The following is a 23,561-nucleotide window of genomic DNA, read 5'->3' as shown; positions in this document are numbered from 1 at the left end:
AAGAAAAAATCATGCGGATGTATTTTTAATATTTTTTAACTGCTATTGTTACAATGTGTTAGAAGCCAATTTTCAAGCTTTTCTACCCAACAAATACATTTTTATCGTTATTTATAAAACAAAAAAACTTAAAAAGTTGAAAAATTAAAATATCAGTAAACAGTTCAAAAGAAATTTAAATATTTTGAAAATTGTATCAAATATATAAAATGCCTATATAAACATTCAGTGAAAATTTCAAGTATCTGCGGTCATCTGTTTTAGAGTTACACCAAAATAAAAAAATCGCTGAGAATGAAATCCGGTGAAAATACAATGTTGTAAAAATTTAAATTTAAAATGCTCATAAAAATTTAATTTGAATTTCCGGAAGACATTTTTTTTTGTGATAAAAATTAACAAGCTTGTAAGGAATCTTGTATTAAATTTTCAAATGTTAGATTTAAAAAGAAATTTTTTTATGAATTTCTAGTTTAAAATAATTTGCGAATTTTTGTGATTTTTACGTATTTTGTCAGAATTCAAACTTTGTATGCTTATAAAAAAAAAATTGTGACTGAATTTATTTTATTTTTCAAACTTTTCTACCCAACAAATACATTTTTGCAAATACGTATGAATAGTTCAACTTAAGTCAAAAATTTATGAAAATTGCATGGTGGATAAAATTTACTTATATAAGCATTAGGTGAAAATTTCATCTATCTATGGTCATTTTATTTAAAGGAAAATTTCCCGTTTTTCTCTTAAGTTTTAGTTTGTTTATCCCGATTATTTAGAAAAATATTAAGAATTTTTTACTTTTTTACTTAAATCTTTTACTAAAGTACCAACTAGATTCACTTTCTGATCGAACAAGGTACTGAAGTCAAAAATCGAAGCGCTTTAACTGCCCTAAAACGTGATGACAGACAAAAAAAACACACACATCATGGTAAAATCAATACATTCGCATCGCTTCGCTCAGAATCTAAAATCCATATTGTAATAAAATTTATTTCGGACATTAGTTTGTACCGTCCCCCGTCTAAGTAAAAAAAAAATAGTAGGGGAGCTCCGTCCCCTTGCGCACCCCCCCCCCCCAATTCGAGCACTGTAGAAAAGATATAAAAAGTACGCAGTAAATATATTGATATATATTGTATCATTTCAAAGTAACTCAATAACCGAAAAGAGCCACACATCTTAACACGGTGAAAACATGAAGATGGCGGGTCATTAAGTAAAACTAGTAAAAGGTCTATGATATATAATAATACACTAAATCAAATACACAAACCCCCAACCTCAATTTTTTTTTATCATGAGAAAACTAAAAATTGGATGACATGTCAATTAAAAATAAGAACATGAATAAAAATTATTTGTCTATTAAAATTATTAAAATTTAAAATAATATGTTTTATTATGTTCAGGTGTCAGGTTATACAATATAAAACAAATTTAAAAATTAGTCCTCTCCTAAAAAAAAAAATGCAGGTAAGGATGCCACTGGTATTATGCACCTGTACCACAGTAATAATTATTTTGTAATATTGAAGATGTTATTTATAATATGTTTGCATTTATTCTAAATAAAATACAATTTATTATCATATACCATAAATTATTGTTTTTAATATATATTTTTTTAAATTATCAATCATGTTTACTCAAACAAAATAACCAAAATTAATCGAATAATTTTTTAGTTGAAAATTATTCAAATAAATTGTTATTAGAATAGCTGTAAAAAAATAATTTAAATAATAATTTATTCAAATAAAATATAGTCTAAATTATCATCTAGAAAAAATTTCATTCAAAGACTCCCTACTCTTGTAGATATTATAATAATTTTTACTAATCAGTCATTATTTTATGAGAATATTATACTAATGATTTAACATAGTTTAATGATATTTTACAGTACAATTCTATTAATGATTGTTGTGACAATAAGTAACATTTTTTTTTTTTAAAGGATTAAATAAATATAAAAATATTTACGAACAGTTAAATAATACTATATTGATAATAATAATACATACCGTTATATTTAAAATAATCATATAATTTATATATATAATTATGTATTCGTTTTTCTTAATATACTTTACACAACGACAACGATAATAATATACACCTAATCCTAAATTTAATTTTGGTTTAAAAAAATAGGGAGATTAGAAATAAAACACAATTTACATTAAGAATCAAAAAGGTGAGATTATACATGTATATACGTACTATATTACACAATTACATTATCTAAAAAAAATTGTATAATAACGAAAAAATCACAGAAGAGTAGAAGCAAAAAAAAAATCATATTTATATATTTTGAGTAACTTGATAATAGTGTATATTATACTATAATATTTTTATAAACATTATGATTTAAGACAACCAATATAATTAATATCCATACAACAATAAAATCAAGTTTATATTTCATATAGTTTAAGAATAATGAGCACAAACTAAAGCACGACTCTGAGATATTGCAAGTTGATTTCTTTCATCCCAAAAATATAATTCAAAACATGATTTAAATGTACGAATGAATATTACTATTTACACAAAACATACATCATAAAGACAAATGTAGAACAGTAATCATATACCGTGCAATAACATTTATTTTTTAAATGTTTACATATTATATATTTTTATAAAAATATTTTTATTATTTATTTTTTATTAACTCTTTATTTTTTTTTGTTAAAGGAAGACCGAACAAATCTAAATAACATATAATAGTTAAGATTACAGATTTCGTTATGAATTGCAACAATACAAAATAAAGGACAGTTCGGTTATCCATAATCATGGTAGAGTAAATTAGTTGCGTTAATTTTTACAAATTGAACACAGTTTATTAAAATACCAACAAATAAAGCAGGTTCATATTCGCGTCATATATGTGATGTATTAATAAACCTACCTAATGTAAAGTATAATAATTATATTTTTTGCCCTTAGACCTATCTATGATATAGTTAATAAAAAACGAAAATAATAATAATTAAAAAAAATTTGGAGGGGATACCTGAAAATATACAAGTAAAAAAAAATTCTATAGAACATTAACCCACCAATGGTCACAATTCATTATTGGGTAAATGGTGAGACCGCTCACTACAAATTTGTTTTGAAAGTTGCATTTTAAGCATACTTAAATTAATTTACTGAATAGTAAATACACAAAATTTCCTTTATTGTAGTACACATTCATAATATAGAACAGGCAGCTGAACAGCAACTACTGCTTGCACCTTTACTTTTCTGTCTTTGATCTAGAAAAAAATAATAACATAAAATTATTAGGTATATTTAGTTTTATTTTATTAGAATGTAAATTAAATAAATCTAGAGAGTTAAATTGAGCATTTATGAAAATTTGAAAGGAAAATAAAATGATTTCCTGAACCAAAACTACTTCAAAAATTGAAACATTATATCCTTTTAGAAATATTTATATTCAATACAATAATTCTTAAAACTACTGGTTTACTAGTAATATTAAAGATGTTATAAAAACTATCAAAATTATATGTAAGCGTATTAATAAACAGAATATTTTGTGGAACACCTAATGAGACTTTATGGCACATTGGTTGGGAAATGCTGATTCAACTGAAAAAATTTACATTTTTTATAGAAAAAGAAAAGTTAAAAATTAAAATACTTTAGAACGTTTATTTAAAAAAATTGTATATAAATACACAAAATCAAACAACTGTAAATTATTGTATGTGCAAAAAAATACACAAGCATGATAAAATATTTATTTTTTTTCAGTAGATTATAAACAATTGTTTTAATTTTTAGTTGATGTATGTTTTTGTTTAAAAGTAGGTGGTGGTATCATCGAGATACCACTATCAATAACTGGAAATCATCATATGGTCTCACCTTGTGAATTAGGCTCGGGTAGTGTTTCTCTTGGTACAAGATGCATAACAGTGGTGCGGGCAGGCACAAGGCCTAGAGCACCCAATGTAACATTGCTGTGTAAAAAACGACCCTGATATATCAGTCTGAGGATCTCAGCTTTTTCTACTGCTTCATCCGCCCAATCTGTAATCATCACAAAACATAATGAAATATTTAAATATATTGACATAATATTATAATAAAGTGATAGACAATAGTATTAGCATGAATAAATAGATTTATTTAGGCATAGTAGCAGAACCTTTAAGTTTTTAATTAAAGGTAGTATGTTTGTCATCGAAAAATTTATAATTAGTAGTAGTAGTAGTCGTCTACTACTAGAAGACGTGTGAGCACGTGGCAATATCACAGTAACTTTAATATTTTTTTAGTTAGCTAAATCATTATAGGGGTACCGGATAGTATACATACTACTAAGTTATACAGCGATAATTAAACTACATGACAAATACAATGAAAAATAGAAGTAATTAGTGATATCAGTGTTATCACAAAAACTATATTAATCTTCGACACGTCTTTACATTATTCTTCCAACAAAAATCTCAAAATTCATGAAAGTAAGAATAATAATTGCAACAAAATAAATATATTCTTGTTTTATTTTTATTACTAATTAATTAATATAGGTACAACTGGAGTACGACAACTACAATCTATACCGTCTTCTTTAATTCAAATATCAATTAAGTAGGTACGTCAATCGCAAAATTTAGAACCGAAACTATGGATCTTAATAATGTTACTATTACGAGAATTTAAAATATCACTAATTCATTAGAATACAATTATATAACGAAGTAGGTACAACATACGAGTCTATTATTTAAAAAAGTCAAAAATAATATTTTTTTTATAAAAGTATAAAGAGTTTAATCGCGAAAATTCACAAATTATTTTGTACTTAACATTTTTTAACTATTTATATTCATATTTAAAATTTGAAAATTGAATAGGTACAAGGTTGCTTATTTATTAATGAAAATGCAAAGTAAAGTTTTAGAAACTACCAAATTTTACAAGTTTAATTAATCCAAAATATTTTAACTATACAAGGTGATTATTTTATCAAACAACACTCATTATTTAAAAAACTATTGACTTTTTTCAAAATTTTAAAACCATCTTGTTCTAGAACTATATATTTTTTAAATATTTTTACCGTTATATTTATCAGGTTAACCATTATCAAATTTTGATTTTCAAATGACAACCTATACTTAAAATTTCATTAACTAAAAAGGCTATTTTTCAATGAATTTTTACTTTAAATTTTCATTTTTTGTTAATCCGTTTACAAGATATAGCCTACCAAAGTTGGGTGGTGTTTGTGTGTTATAGGTGTATGTTAGGTGGTATTTACACACAAACGCCATATAAGTGTTGTTTGATAAAAGAATCACCCTGTATGTTTGAAGCTTATGTATAAATTTATATATATAAATAATTATAAACATAGACTTTGAAATTTTGAAAATTTTTGGTATTGCAGGTGTCTATAAAAAAATTATTTGATCCGTTAAAAACCTTTAAAATGTAAATTAAGATTCTTCATAAGTTGTTATTATATCTATTTAAAAATGTATGTATTCATATGGCCACAATTATTTTTATAAGCATTTAGATTTTAGAGCTAAAATTTTTGCAAAATTCATCAAAGTCACAAAATTTTTAAAATTAGTTTAAACATAGTTACAAATTTATAAAACAATCATTCATGTTCAGCAATTTGTATAGAAAAGAGCTTGAAAACTTAACACAAGGTTCTCTATAAAATGTAGCTAATAATGAAACAAAACAATCTAAAATATATATTTTTTTTTTTTACATTTTGATGAAATTATATGTTTAAACAAAAATTAATTATTCTAATTATTTTGTGTATTTTTTTTTTTATTATTATTATTTTACAATTTGAAATACACAATCTATACAACATAGCACAATAAGTCAATAAGTATATATGATATTATAATAGTAACATGAATATCTTGAATAATTAAGAAATCACCCATTGCCCATCGGTGACACTTGCTGAAAATTAACGCTGTCTAGAGTCTAGAACTTTTTTTTTTTATTTATAACAAGTCACGGCACCAGTTCCTTTTTAGACGACGCCGAGGGTTTCCCGGTATGGTTTGAGTGTAGAATTTTTTGTAATTTAAAATATTATTCGTAAGAACTTAAAACATTTACATATAATATATTGTTAAATTTTATACACAAATTGTTATATTTTCGGAAAAAATTAATCCAACCTATTAAATTACTAATAGTAAAATAAATTACTTTAATTGCAATAATATCATAAAATATATTTAGTAAATAGTAACATAGGCTGAGTGGCCACCTTTGATCAGAATCATTTTTCATATTATGCAATGCTGTATCATTGGATTCAAATTCAATACATACATTGCAGTTACCTGCTCAATGACAAGGTATAGGTACTAGAGTTTAGTTACTCCCCCAAGCCCCCCCCCCCCTAGATACGCCTAGTAACTAGACACCACAGAGTAATACTATTATATATTTGACGTCTACTTGGCAACAGAGCACGGTCACCAGTGGCGTGGTGAACAACATTTACCTAATGCAATTGCTCAGCACTAGAACAAACATTCAAAATTTGTATACCGAAAAATATACCTTTATGAGGGGGGGGGGGGTCATTGTATAAATAATTTGCTTAGGGTTTGAAAGATGTTCGCCACGCCACTGGTGGTTACCGTACTTCCCCGAGGGATTTTTAATGTTAAAATAATAATAATAATAAAATATGGACGGCACTTACATTAACCAAATTAAGGCTATAAAACATCAAATGTATTGTCTATTTCTAATTAGATATTTTATAAATTCCCCATGCTTGTTTGGTTATAATTTATACAAAGGAAGTTTTTCAGATAAAATTAGATTTTTGCGGCATATGATATTATGATGTGTCGTTTTCGCTATCGAAAACAGATACCACGCTTAAATTTATCATTGCATATTAGATAATTTATTTATTATGATTAATTTAAGAATAAATAATAATAATAAAACAATATAAACACAGTCGTCAGTCAGAATACCTGATAGTACTTTAACACTTGTCGATACGCATCAATAAATATATGTATAACATATTATTATACATTGTATAATAAATCTATTTTACTTCTATTCGCGTCCATAACATATTTATATTTTAATACGAGCATACTTTTACATATTACTAATATTTAAGTATCACATTTTATTCAGATTATTTTAAAAATAAAAATGGAAATTGTCATTTTGTCAAGGTTTTTTAAATATACGTGTATCATTAAATGTAGGTAGGTACCACAAAATTAATGCATTTGTCGTAAAAATTGTGTACCTACCTACTGTCCAGTTCAAAATGTCACCAATATGCACTCAACATCAACATTCAACAGTAGATAATCCACTTTAAAATAAAGTCAGTTAATAAATTATCTTAATTTTTTAAAAGGTCGTAAATAAATTATATTAAATATATATTGTTACGGGCATTAGCATCGAGCGATGCAATGAATATATTGATTTTACAATGTGTTATTTATATTTGTATTTAATGATACTTTTAACGGTGGAATAAATGTTTCAATTTTCAACTTTGGAAGTAGTTTTTGGTAAAAATATAATCAAGTTTGTCAAAGGTAAAAATTTACAGAGCCTTCCAAAAAAAAATAAATTTAAACAAATACGAACATGTTTTATTTAAATAAATAAGATTTTATTAAACTTCATTAACAAATGGATTTTACCGTCTTCGCTCATTCAGACGGACTCATTTTTCATCTTGTACTATAATTTAACATTGAATTCAAATGTAACATACTAAATATACCCATTACAGTGACCTAATCAATGATGAGGTACGGTAAAGTGGTTACCTACTTGACGATTTTTTAATATGAGCATTTTTTTTTCCAAATTTAAACTTTATTCTCAATCGGGGATTGTATAAGACAACTAACTAGTTATTCTATAAAATTATTAGATATAGTATTAATTTAGTTTTAGTGCAAACATTAAATTAAAGCAGTACTAGCAGTGTTAAATTATAAAATAACGGATTTTATAATTTAACGGTAATAATATATATGTAACGGTAACATATATAGTTGGTAGGTACCTATACCACTAATGTTGACACGTCTTGATGATATTTAAAAAATTATGTACGAAAATATCATATTATATTCAAATTTTTCCTTAACTAGATCAGGTTTTAAAGATTAGGTATTTTAAATTTAAAAAAAAAAAATTTGAGCGGAGTGAATGCTAGAAAAGTCGTACTAACTTTTAAATTCTCAACTTAGAATGTATTTATATTACAATAACGTGTTTTTCTTTTGTACGTCTATTATGTTAGTATAAATTCTCAGTGGTTTTCAAAAACGTAAGGAAAAATAATTTTCAATTTGAAAACTATAATCTTACATTTCAAAGTTAAAAGTGCGAACATTTTTTCAAAAATCTGGCTTCAGTACCTTCACAAATTTTGAAAAGAAAATTTAAAAATTAAATATATATCCGTAAAGACCAAACTATATTTATATGTACTTTTAGTATGTATAGATAATTCTTTAATTTAAAGATATGTTTTGGATTGAAACGCTATTTTTTATTTATATGATACATCATATATAAGTGCAAGACAAAGTGAGAGAAAGTCTTAAAAAACTCAGTCACCGATCGATCGGCCCATTTACATGGTCTATAATACAACAATCAGAAAGATAAATTTTAAAGAGGAAGCTTTCACTTCAATGTTAAATGACAAGATATACCTAACTTCAAAAAAATTTCTATAAATTCTAAAAATGTATCAATATTATTTTTTACTTAAGATGGGCAATACATTTTCTATATTAGAAAGTATTATTTATGATATAAATATGTGTTATATCTCATATGTAGTAGATGAAGGAGACTATGATTTTCCGAGGATAACTAATAAAACTATAGAGAAACATGAATAGGATAGGGTAATTTATAATGGAAAGCAAATACGTATTCTAATATGATTTAATTTTTTAAAACGTATATATATATTTTTTTTTAGTTGAATAATGCTTCATTTAATAAATTTTGAATTTAGCAAAACTTATTTATGTTCCGGGCTTATGTTAAAACTTCAGATCAAATATATTAATAATTTTACATAAATGAAAACTTCATCGTATTAGTTGCATAACTACCACACTACAAAGTATTAACTATTAAATATCCTACAAGTGTTCACTATAAAATTATCTGTTTTTACATGTTGACTAATAAAATAAAATCCCGTTTTATTGTCCCACCCAGTAACACATAACACTAGTGATTTTGTACTGAAAAACAAGCACACGATTCAGACTAATATAATTGTTTGACTTTAAATATAAGAACAAACAACGACAAACTAATGTCGCCTAAATATAAATCAATCTTATTTTTAATAGGTACAAAAAATTAAAAATTATACAAAAAACTTAAAATTATATTTTATAACTCCTTACACGTACAATATAGAAAAAATATAAATACTAAGCATTAAATTCAATTATACTTGGCTCATGATTATTATGTAAATATAGAACATTTATTTGTAGGTATTTGTAATAAAAATGAAAATTTATTTTTATGACGTAAATACAACGTGTTGTTTTTAGCAAATAATCGTTTATCTTACGTCATTCTCACAAGCAATAACAATGTGTTATTTATATTGATTGTTTCCAATAGGTAGGTTCCATTACTACTATAAATTAAAATATTGCTCAAAACTTTTATAAATTATAGCCTTGAAGCCAGTAAGTATTATTATAAACAAACTTAAAAAATTTTTTCACGTTAATAAAAAGTATCCACAAGTTTAATTAAATAAACAACACAATAACTTGCAAATTGTAGTTTCTTAATTTTTAATTATTAGAATAACTAGTACAAGCTTTTTGAGTTATAGTTATCTTTAGAATCTTAAATAATCCGCAATAGTAGCCAGTGGCGAAACGAACCTAAAATAACCCATAAGCAAACTTACAATTTAAACACCTACCCACCCAACCACCGAATTACCGGCTATAGGCATCTATTATATATTATAGCCACGGCACCCACCCACCCCCAAACCTTAAAAAATCAAGAAGCAATCGCTTCTCAAAGACTACGGTCGTTTCGCCACTGATAGTAGCTATTACAAATACATTTTGTATCAAACAAGAATTAATGCAAACGAATATCACTAGTGCAAAAAATCGAACAACAAAATAAAACGAAAATCGACATAATATATCATGTTCAGATAAATTAGAAGGATAAAAACAATTTATGTTTTAAATCAAGGCCTTGCACCCGTTTAGCCCGTACAGCCAAAACCCTTAAAAAACCCGAAAAAATGATGAAAACCGTAAACCTATATAACCCGATTGATTTTAATGACATATAACCCCTAACACCCAAAACCGAAATTAAATTTTGGTTTTTAACCCATAACCCGTATAAAAAAATATTAAATTTTCAAGTGCCCTATGAATTTGTATGTATATTTCATGGAGAATTCAGTTTTTGGGCTGAAGCTTATTGCCAGTGATTTTCATATGTCGCTAACCCCGCAAATCTTACAAAATATTCTAATAATAAGAAATAATTATATTAATTCTAAATCTAAGGTGTCACTATCATAAATTGTTGTTTGTACTTCTTTTTAATAGTTAAATAAAACTACTTTAAATTTATCTATTTATAATTTATATTTTAATTCAAACCTAAAGTTTATTGTAATTTGCAACCGATCTTCGTATATCTCTTATAAGTTATATAAAAAGTTACAACATTTTGATTATAAGGAATAAACAATAATTTATAAATGTATTTATTCAAAATCAAATTTTAATATTTTATTCAATAATTTATTTTATTATTATTTAATATTTTGTTGTTAGTACTGAAAAGTTGAGTTTATAATTTTATAATTTGCTTAATCAAATTTAACACTTTACGCACAACAAAATTGCTATATCACTCGATTTTAAATAATCCATAACCCGAATAAATATACTGGCTAAACAAAACCCATATTCTTTAAAATTAAGAAAACCTGAAACAACAACACCTCTATTTTTCTTTGAAGCACCCGAAACCATAACCCGAATAAATCATTTGGGTGCAAAGCCTTGTTTTAAATAGATGAAGTGATGGAGAGAATTAAATATACACATTTAATTTGTTATAAATGATGTCGATAATTTGTTAACTAAAAAAGAAAAGGTTAGGTATAAGTCTCCAACTTTGCTTTGGATTAGTACAAAACCGTAAAATATAATTAGTAATTACTTAATTGTCTCTATTATAGCCATTGAAGGTTAAAAATTATTTCACGACGATTTTCACTAACGGCAAACTATATTGATGTATCAAAAACTTTAATGTCGTAGATTGTTAATTTTTAATTCATATACAATTGATTTACAATATTTTATTCATTTTTAGTATTTTTAATTATATAAATTTTCCATTAGATACTAAATTTAATACTACTAACTAATATAAAAAATCTTACCTTCCGGCCAATTATCAAAAATTGCTTGAGCTATATCGCCCGCCGAGTCGTTAGGACTAAATATGAATTCTTTAGTTTTACCGCTGACAAGAATCAATCTGAGGTTTATCTGTAACATAAAAATGAATATTAAAAATATCTGCAAGGGTCTATTACCAACAAATTTCTTTATTAATTAAGTTAAGTTATTTTTGATATAAAAAACCTTAGTATTTAACAATTCTTCAGGGTTAAGATCATTAACTATTGACACTAGAACAACTAAATTATGATCTACAGACAATTTATCGCTCTTTGGCGTATAACTGAAAACCATTTTTTAATTTAAAAATGTCAACTTAGAGTCGATATAGTTAAGACGCAAAATCGGAACTCAAGATTTCACGATCTAGCAGACTGTCAGAACAAAATTAAATAAACAATCGAAGACTGGGAAGTAAAATTCACATCCTACTCCTATTCAATGTATGCCTTTGTTTACAAACAAGGACGAGAATATGTACGGACATCACATAATTATTGATATATGTACGTGTGTTGGGTGAAGAATATTATATTTAATAATATCATCATATTGTATAATGAAATAAATAAAATAGATTATTATACTTAAGACAAAAATATGATCACACAATCACAATGCAGTACTATACGTACTACGGTCGTACCTAAAACTAAATAAAAATGACGACAGCATGGCCTAACTATTAAGGCATTAACCAAACATTATTTTTCATTAACTACTTCAACAATACATTTAAGTATATAAACTAGAATATAAATCCCCTTACAATAAATACATTTATATGTATCTAAACTATTTTCTATTAAATTATTGAAATTTTAATACAATTCTTATTATTTTCTAAGAGCAATTTCGTAGATATACCATAATTTTATTCATAATAAGTAATAATACACCCGAAACTATAATTCCTACTATTACTAAAATTGAAATTGACTAAAGTTTAAAAATTTAATAAAATGGATAAGTACATAGTTATTTATTTAATAAATATTTCAATTCTTTGATTTATTCCTTTATTTTTTCTTATGTAAAACATATTGACATCATTCCATTTTAGCATTTAAGACCAATCCCGTCCGACGCAATCGTATCCACCTTGAAAAATATCAAAACATAATTTACTGTCCACATAGTAGTTAGTAATTCATGCCTTTACTCTGATAAAATAAAATATAAACTTGTCATCTACGCTTAGAGTGGTAATTTCTTAAAAATAACCTCGAGGGAACATCACATTTAAAATATACAGTTGAATAGTTTTTTCATAAAATAAATACAATTTATTAGTTGTTTTTAATTATATTATTTAAGCATTCGTTTGTAGCTTAATCATGGAAATAGGATGCGTCTGTTGCAAAAAGGGTGGTCCTGCTAGTCGGAAATGGGTCACCGGGGCTCAGTTCCAAGGCAAAACAGAGGGAGCAAGAGCGAAACCCACCGGGTGAAGGGCACAATCGATATTCTGACGGTTCTGTGGTAGACTAAGAGACGCGAGGAAGGGAAAAACTGCTGATATCAAGCAGTCAACAAAACACCTTGCAGACAACAAAAGGTTTTTTTTCAATTATTCTAAAAATAGGAAAGAGAATACTTAACATATTTTGAATAGATTATGCCTCCTTGACAAAGTATTTATGTAACTTAATATGAAATACCACTAAAATAAAATTATACTTTAATATAAAATATGAACGTATTGTAGATGATTTATTAATAGATTAAAGGATTTTGTAGATCAATATCGAGTACCTAAAAATTACCTACAAAAGATAATAAAAGAAAATAATAAATAAATTGAACCATTCATTTAAATTATTTTGTATTTACTTGAATAATAAAATAAAAATTTAATTTAATTCATAATTAATACAATTACACATATAGCTACCTACCTAATTATTTTTTATATTAAATATTACATTTTAACGTTTTTTTTTTTTATTATAATGATTAACTTCTTGTAAAACGGATATAAAAATTATTATCAAGAAAATATTTCAGTAAAAATAATATAGATGTTTAATAGCTTTGTATAAAAAATGTATTGATATTACATTGATCTGTTGGACGTTTGTCTATAAATTGTTAAAATGTGACAAAGTAGGCCACAGTAAAAATGTTAACAAAAATAACTTTTATATAAGAGTCTACACTTCTAACTTCTATAGTAACCAATGTGATCGTAATGGACACAAAAACACAGACATGTATTGAGAAAAATCCGACGTAAAATTTAATACAAACGGTTAACCTACGAATTAATAAAATATATTTATTTTTTATCTATAAATATAAAGTATATTAGGTAACTGACATAACCTAGTTCATAAAAATTTTCATAAATATCGTTGACATTGAATGGGCTTCTTTAAAAAAAGAAATCAATATACCTACACCTATTTGGTAGCCTTGTAAAATGTGTGCTAATTTATCTTTACCGTAAAATGAAATAAAAATCTTAAATACAGATCGTATAAATATCATCGAGAATAATTATAATATTTAAAACTGATTCTGAATGGTTTTTGTTCTTTGTAAGTATAAATATAAAATATTAGTGTTTATAAAATAAAAAAACTTTAAATACTTAAATATACTTAATCAAATTCAAGTATTAAATTCAAGGATCTATTATCATTTATCAGCATAATATTTGTTTTAGTTAAAATCATATTTGAAAATGAATCAAGGATTCATAATCCCAAAAGATCCAAAATGATTTCTGATTGCAGGTATAACAAATGTTTGCATTCTACAAAAAAATTTTGATAGGTATTCTTAATATTATACACAACCTGCGTCTATACTATATAGTATATACATTGTTAATTAAAATTAAGCACAATATTTTTATTTTTATTTGTTCATTTTTAAATATACTGTATACAGTATATTAACATATACAAATAAAACTTACAGACTGTTACTAAAATACCCACTAAAATATAACACATATTCTACACAACAATAATACATTTCAATGGCATCTGGGTCGTTAAATAAATAATAATAGATACAAATGGTAAAACCTCCTGGATAACAGCATGGTACAATATATTTTAGAACAATTATAGTTTTGAATACATCATTGAATGTATAGTTCATACAACGGTCTCTGAATGTATCAGAATTCAATAAATATTAAATTTAGAAATGAAATATTTATATAATATAGTGATAGTATATAATATTGAGGTCATGTAAAATAAAACTTTAAATTAATTAAATCATTGAAAAATAATTAGGGAGCAAACTAAATTTAAAATTAAATTTTTTCTACCAAAATGTTTAGGATGTATTAAAATATAGTTTATACAATTATATTATAATATGTACTCTATTTATTATTAAATATTTATATTATATCAATATATTTATTTTTTATATGTACTAATATTATCATATTATATTAGTTTTCTTTAACATATATATTTTTTTTTATTGTTATTTTTTTAACCATTAAACATAAGATGTATTCATATGTCATATATTTAAAGCACTGTTTATATTCTGAAAACATTTTGAAATCATTATTTATATTTTATCCTAGGTACTAGTTGATTTTTCAGTTTTTTTATTAAAGGTCGATATATTATTAGGTATACTTTCTAGTTTTTTAATAGGTGATTTTATTCTTAAGTTACTCAAAAATAAAAATAAAACTCTTTTAGTGAAAGTATTTTACCTATATTGCATATGAGTCAAAGAGGAAAACAAACATTGTGTTAAGTGATACCAAATTTTTACTTGATAGTAAAATCATTATAATATAAGATTGATAATATTATTTATCTATTTAACATAATATATAATATTACAATACTTATTAACTTTAAATATAAATAGTCCCTCAAAATAATATTTCAATCAAGGTGAATATAATGCATATAAATTGAATATCATAAAATACTCATCAGGTAAACCAAAATAGACACCTGTGTATAGTGTATTTATTTAGTAAAGTTAAAATAAAGTAAAAACTGTACAGTTACAATTACATGCATATTACGTTTTTCTACTTAGAAATTGACAAGCATTACTAAATATGATACAGCATACAATTAGTTGGATTTCTATGGCAGCAACCCCACATATTTTTTTCAAATTATAGTAATTAATAAATAATAATTATGTTACACCTGTGAAATAACTTATGGAAAATTAACATTTTATAAACATGTACATTTTGAGAAATCAAAATCAAAAGTTCATAACATTGTAAGTACAAACTAACTTACATTGTCTCCTATTTGAATAAAAACAAAAATCATTGAAAAATAAATATATAGTTAAGTACACAAACTACAAAGTACAATAACTATACAGTTAAAGTTTAAATTAAAAAATTTTCATTACTTATATTAATGAGTAATAACATGTTGTAAAAATCCTCCTATTAATTACAATTATCAATATACTTATAATTAATATGCAATTAAGATGACTCTATCTTTAAGTATCTACCTACCCAATCAGTAATTACATTTGTATATAACAAACAAGTACTTAATTTTTTATACCCGACAATATTTACATATAATATATAGGCGAGTATATCAGATATAATAGGAAGACCTGAACAATTAAATAACTTTTGTTTCAACAAATATATTATATACATACCGATACATATAATTTCTTGTATAATCCATTGACTCTTGTACACACACAATGTAATATTTCTTATTTTTATTTTTATATAGGTACTGGAAATAATCATTTTTTTTTTTAAATATTCAAAATAGCAAATTTTTAAATAGGTTTTTAAGAAAAATGTTTAATATGAAAAATATTTATTTAAGTCATATAGGTTGTTTATTTTCTAAATTTTTTTTTAAATTTCATTATTTTTGTTGTATACTTAAAGTTGATCCAGTCATAGAAAACATTTTACGTATTGAATTTAACAGTAAAAACTTTTTAAATTAATGGGTTTCTTCAAAAATTGTAGACATTCATAAAAAATAAAATTTTTGACTTAAATAAATATTTTTACAATCAAAAGTTTTCTAAAAACCAAATTTACTACTTTGAATTTTTCAAAAAAAATTTAATTAGATTTTAAATTCTTTATTTTTAGAACCTATTAAAAATTTACAATGTTATATATTTTATTATAATACATGTAATGTATGCGGAAGAAAATGATACATAAAAATCATTAATTAGAAGTTAGAACAAAATGTATATAATTTGTTAGGTCTTCCTGTCATGCCCTGTATATACATGATACCTATAGTGTATGGTCAAGGTAACGAAGAAGCTGATCTAAAAGCAAAAGAAACAACAGGTACCTCCGCTTTTGAAGTATGCCCCCTCACATCTGACAGAGACTTGATAAACTCAACCAAATTCAAGTACATGAATGAATGGCAAAACCTTTGGTCGAAATGTGATAATAATAAACTAAGGGAAATAAAACATACGATACTACCATGGCCCAAATCATTTGAGATGTTCAGAAGAAACGAGGCAATTCTTGTCCGCCTACGAATAGGCCACACGCGCATCATAATAATTACAACATAATAATCACAGATATCTCATGGCCAAAGAAGACCCTGCATCATGCCTGACGTGCGGAACAATCATTACAGTCAAGCATATACTGACAGAATGTCATAAATTCAGTGAAAGGCGCATTGAACTAAAACTACCTGAGACACTATACGAGATGCTATCACCCACTCCTGAGACGACCAAGAAAACTCCTCAATTTCGTCAACTCAACAGTACTGCGTCAACTGATTTGAATATTCTAACTTAGATTAAAATGTAAATCTTTAAATATAGGTAATAAGTAGAAATTAAGCAAGTATGTAAGAAATTAATGTAAATTTAATATGTAACGCCGGCTAATAGCCATGCAGTTGATGCCACAAACAATTAATAAAAAAAAAAAAAAGTGTATGGTCAAAATCCTAGTCAAAATGGAAACAAAACAAAATATCAATAACAACATACTTAACACTATTTTGAAATTCCAATACAAGAATATATTTAACTAACCTGCCAGTATTAAATATAAAATAGTCCCAAAACTCAAAATATAATTATATGTTCACATATATCAGACAAGAGTAATAAAGTTTGAGTAAAGAAATTTAAATTTTTAGGAATTGGGATTGACTTATTAAAATCTAGAATCAAATTATTTATCAGTTATAGTGTACCTAAATCCTAGATACATTGTAAATTTGTAAATTGTAAATCATGATCACAACCAATTTTAAACCAATATTTTACAACAATAAATCATATTTTTGAATATTATAAAGAATAAAGTTACCTATTTAAAATGTCTTATAATATAACAATTGTATTAAACCTTGCTAGCAGTTCAGAATTATTACGATTTACACAACTGTCACTATATTAATAAATGCTCAATTTTTGACAATAATATATTAATTTCACAAAAGTTTAATGGAATTTATATTTGATTATAATTTACAATCAACAGCCTGTTGATATTTTAATACAACATAAAATAGATACCTAAAAATTTAACTAATAAACAACATATATGTTTCCAAGTATAGTAGGTTACTAACAAAAATATTTAGATATAAGATATTAAAACAATTTAAAATATTGTTTTCATTAACACTTTCAATTATATTTATATATACAGGACAAACTCTAGAACAGTGGTTTTCAACCTGGGAGTAATTACCTCCCAAGGGGTGAATAGGATTTTTTGAGGGGTAAAGACTAAACTAATTATTTTTATTTAATGTGACTTATACAGTTATACCTATTATTATAATTATTACTTTACTACTTTAAATAATTTATACATTTGTACTCTCAATTATCTGTGGTCTTCTACAGAACAAACAATCAATTTACATATTATGTACAAAGAGAAAATATAATATTTTTTACATTTTATTATGATACCATGAATCGGTCTATTTGGGTTATGATAACCAATAACCCAATAACACATGTATGTAAGGCCAGGCACACGAGCGATTCCTAGCTTTTTCGGGGAAGGGTATATTCACTAATATCCTACCCAATTTTTGGCTAATAGACTCAAAAAGGTAGGAAACCGCTACTTTAGAACATACACACACATTAGTTATACACTTATACAATTTGTGAATGTACCGTGTTGAGTAAAAAATAAATTTGACATTCCTCATATTTCATAATTCATAAAATATTTCAATAAGAAAAATAACCGGTCTCCGTTGTCCACTCAGATTCTTTGTACTAAATTAAATTGGGTACCTACATACCTATTTTCTTGTTTAATCAGTCAAAAAAACAAAGCAAAATCTGATAAAAACAATAACCTATGCAAGATGGTTATTATAAAAATATAGGTACACCTAATAGTACCTTTTAATTAGTTATAAGCTACCTATAGGTATACTTTAATAGCTTAATTTAAAATCAAGTAGCAAAAATACAATTTTTATACTAAATATTCTAAGTTTTATGTATTACAAAAATATTTTATTGCTCCTGTAGTAAAATAAATAATATGTGTTATAAAAATATATAAAAATATTTAAAAACAAAAATATTACAATGTACTAAGAAATGCTTGCCTAATTATGAAAATAATTTTCAAAATAAACCCACTTATTTAAAGTCTAAGATATATTCTCATTTATCTCGAGGTCTAAACCAACATTATGTCTGCATAAGCAACAATTAGGGACCTACATTACCTATAATTATATAACATGCAATTAAAGTAAAAATTAATTAGATAAGTACCCAATAAATAATGTAATAATAAATTGATAAACAGTATCGAGGACAGTATAGACACCTCATTAAACAACACAACTGTTATAACTGTAAAGTGTCATCATTTATCAATGAAAATATTACATGTGGCAGCTTTATGATACATACATAGATGTGTCTTTACCATCCACAATCAAAATAAGTAATTATTAAGTACATTATAACATGACCTAAAATAATAATAATAATAAAACAATGTCTACTTATAATTGGGTATTTTAAACGTTTGAATATAATTATTAATAACTAAAACTCATAAAATAAGCAATTGATGGATTTTTTCTTTATAAATTGAATTATATACCAAGTTATCATCAACATAAGAATAAATAAATTGTACAAATTATTATTATATTGTCAATAGGCTTACCTAAATATTATAATAATTAACTACAAAAGAAGTTTATTAAAATGAACATGGAATGAGGTTATTAAGAGAAAAATTTGTACTTTTTTTACCTTTTAAGTTATCAAAAACAAATTACAATAGATATATAAAATATTTATTATTGTTAGTTTGTTTAAATAACTTAAAATGTAGAAAAAATAATTGATATATCTAAATGAGTAGTTTATTTATATAGTTTTAATTTACTTATGATAGAAAAAAATAATTTCTACACCTACATAACAAAAAAAAAGAACTGGTACTTTCTCTTTAAATTAGTTTACACAATCTACAAAATATTAAACATCCTGGATTTCTTAAAATTAATCTAACTACTAAAATATTATACTTTACAAACAACAACTTACATTGTAAATCTTAAAATTTAAATATCTAGTTAACTTTATGGCATATATAGGTAAATGAACAAAACCAATTTCATACATGTAAATTGTATATTATAATATTGTCATAATATGTATTGGCAGATACTTTCTAATAAAACAGACAATGTTTTTTAACCTATTCATGATATTAAAAACAATTAAGAAAAGAAACAAATTGAAAAAATCTATTAATAATTTACTTAGTCTTAAATGTCTTCAGAGGTATCTAAAAAATTAAACTCAATACATACCTTGTCAGACGGGATGGACCTGATGGACGTGGTCATGTTTGTTTTGACGAGCGACGTTAGTGCGCTACAAGGTAACTGGAATTGGTGATGTCCGCTGTCGGATCGTTGGAAAATAATCCGTCGAAGTCATGGAACAGAGACAATTTTTTTCAGTCACGCTAACGAGTAACGAAAGCACCACCAACGAACTTGGCGTTTTGTATCTACTTAGTAGCACACAAAGCTTTTGAAATTGGAAAAGCACTATACAATAACGTCAATAACGAAGGCAAGACCCCGTTTGGACTGTTTATTTAATTTCCAGTAGGCAAAATACCCTAACTTTATGATCGTTATAGTAATTATTATTGCTGAAGCTATATTATAATATCGCACTGACACTGCACGGTAGTGGCGACGGTTACCTACCTACCGAACTACCTACGACGATACCGTTAACGGCGGAGGTTTGACGACGACAGCGGCGACGAAGACGAACACGGACGGCAGCACTACGCCATATTGACGCGATTGCGATGTAAAAGGCACAAATAATATTCGTACGGATTATTATACGTACGGAACACAACGTTGGCGGCGGAACGAAATTCTGACAAAATCACAAATCTTAGCGGATTTTATAATAAATTAACAACAATGGTAATAAGATATTGCGTTATTATTGATATTATTATTATTATTTATTATTGTTTGACGAAAATCCGCTTTTGGGACACCACCGCCACCAGCCAGCCGTACGCGAGGAGCAAGCGCCGAGCTAATAAGTTATTCACATCAGTCGGTGGCGTACAAAAGAGAAAATAAAATACAATTTAAAAAATAAAAAAAAAAACAATGATAATAATAAAATGTATCTGTAACTATAATATATTATTGTATGTAATACGTGCGTCTCACGCGCGCGTGTGTGTGCGCACCAATGCGTATGTGGTGTCTGTGTGTACTGTGTGTGTATGTGTGTACGTGTGCGTATGTACGTGACGTGCGCGCGCGCGCTTGATTAGAAGATGCAGCTATAGAGAGTGGCGGATCCTTTGTGAGTTTGTGACGACTGGGAAAACGGTGGGGGCGTGTCAGGTGGTTTCCTATATTGCAACCTCGCCGCCGCCGCCGCCGTAGATAGTGCCGTTGCCGTGGTGCTCGGTGCGCTGCAATGCTGGTGCCGGCCTCCCCGTGTGTAGCCGCTGTGCACGTCGTTCAACTCGCTCTCTCGTACGCCGTACGGTATTACAGTCGAGGTTCGAGACTTCGAGTATCGAGACCACCGCCGATCGGCCACAGGCAGTGGCTCGCAAGGTGCACCTTGCGTGTAGCGCCGCCGTCGGACTAGGGGAATCTTGGCAACACTGCTTAGCGCGCGCGCCCCCGTCACCGAGTGTCTAGTTCGACACGGCACGGGAATGGGACCGCCGACTTGCGTCCGCGGTGATCGTGGCATCGTGCACTTCGCCGCACTCGTGCTTCACACGCTAGTTCTGTTATTGTCTAATTTCTTACGGCGATAGCATCATAGTTCCTATGTTATAGCCTTACAGGATAATATTATAATATTTGATTATAAAATATTCACACACGTCATTATTATTATTATTCAAACGATCGTGACGTATATTATCATATTAATTATCATTATTATTTTTTTTTTTTAATAATAAATGTAATATTATCGTAATATTGGTGTGATTATATACATCCGGGTCAGCCGAATGTAGTCCACCTAATATTTCATTATTTCTACTAGGGTTTTAGATTATGAACGGAGAGATGAGTGTATTACAATTATGTGCTTTATTTTTTATTTATTCGTATCTTACTCATCGGGGTGGTAGCCCATTCGGCTAACGTTTCTTTAAACGGCTCACATTTTACAAAAATATCAATTTCCAAACAGCTTCCGACAAAAAAAGTCTAACGAGCAGGTAAATTCCTAAACGGCTCCAGTTTTTTTACAACACAAATTCCTTCCCATTTTATTCAGACTTAGGACTGTCTTAAAAGTGGTGTGATTAAAAATGTCTTGTAGTACTCTAAGTAAATTATTAAAATAATACATAAAAAAGTTTATGATTAATGATTAATGGACTAATGACTAATGATTAATTTTTAATTTTTAACGTTAAAAAAATGTAAAAAATGTTTTTATAAATAAAAAGTGGGAAAGTGGAAGTCGCTCTACTGTACAGTAGGTTACAAGTGGGTTACTGTAATGAATGGAATTACATTTGAATCCATAGATTATATCATTGTATACGAAAAACGATTCTGAGCGAAAACGGTTTATCTGTCGAGGATATATTATAGATTATTAAAAATTTTCAAATCTTAGATTTAAAATAAAATTTTTTTAAGAATTTTCGTGATTTTTACATAATATGTTGTCAAAATTCAAACTTTGAATGTTTATAAAAAAAAATTGTTACTATGTATTTATTTTATTTTTTAACTGCTATTGTAAAAATATGATAGGAGCCATGTATTAAATTTTCAAATCTTAGATATAAAAAAGGAATTTTTTTTATGAATTTCTAGCATAAAATAATTTACGAATTTTCATGATATTTACATAATATGTTGTTTAAATTCAAACTTTGAATGTTTATAAAAAAAAATTGTTACTATGTATTTATTTTATTTTTCAACTGCTATTGTAAAAATATGTTAGGAGCCTTGTATTAAATTTTCAAATGTTAGATATAACATATTATAAAAGGAAAATTTTTTATGAATTTCTAGCATAAAATAATTTACGAATTTTCGTGATTTTTACGTATTTAGTCAAAATTTGAACTTTAAATGCTTATGAAAAAAAAATCATGCGGATGTATTTTTAATATTTTTTAACTGCTATTGTTACAATGTGTTAGAAGCCAATTTTCAAGCTTTTCTACCCAACAAATACATTTTTATCGTTATTTATAAAACAAAAAAACTTAAAAAGTTGAAAAATTAAAATATCAGTAAACAGCTCAATAAAATCTAAATATTTTGAAAATTGTATCAAATATATAAAATGCCTATATAAACATTCAGTGAAAATTTCAAGTATCTGCGGTCATCTGTTTTAGAGTTACACCAAAATAAAAAAATCGCTAAATATGAAATCCGGTGAAAATACAATGTTGTAAAAATTTAAATTTCAAATGCTCATAAAAATTTAATTTGAATTTCCAGAGGACATTTTTTTTTTTGTGATAAAAATTAACAAGCTTGTAAGGAATCTTGTATTAAATTTTCAGATGTT

General features: G+C 26.1%; 1 protein-coding gene across 2 annotated transcripts; it reads right to left on the bottom strand.

Moving 5' to 3' along the window:
* Positions 1-1,350: 1,350 nt before the first annotated feature.
* On the bottom strand, positions 1,351-21,489 carry LOC107166614 (ubiquitin-like protein 3). Of its 2 annotated transcripts, none has more exons than XM_015515358.2 (4): positions 20,321-21,489; positions 11,501-11,609; positions 3,898-4,062; positions 1,351-3,278 (listed from the first exon to the last, which is right to left on the bottom strand). In XM_015515358.2, exons 1-4 carry the CDS (start codon positions 20,354-20,356, stop codon positions 3,214-3,216), a joined length of 375 nt encoding a protein of 124 aa, XP_015370844.1. In that variant the 5' UTR covers positions 20,357-21,489; the 3' UTR covers positions 1,351-3,213. The 2 variants fall into 2 exon arrangements, with proteins under 2 accessions (XP_015370844.1, XP_015370843.1); XM_015515357.2 differs by lacking the exon at positions 20,321-21,489 and adding an exon at positions 11,706-11,863.
* Between the last annotated feature and the right edge of the window lie 2,072 nt (positions 21,490-23,561).

This window comes from Diuraphis noxia, unplaced genomic scaffold (assembly GCF_037042655.1).
Source record: "Diuraphis noxia isolate RWA-SAM2 unplaced genomic scaffold, SU_Dnox_SAM2 contig0003, whole genome shotgun sequence".
Lineage (NCBI taxonomy): Eukaryota > Metazoa > Arthropoda > Insecta > Hemiptera > Aphididae > Diuraphis > Diuraphis noxia.
The sequence above is the reverse complement of the archived record's forward strand: the minus strand, read 5'-3'. Positions and strand labels throughout refer to the sequence as shown.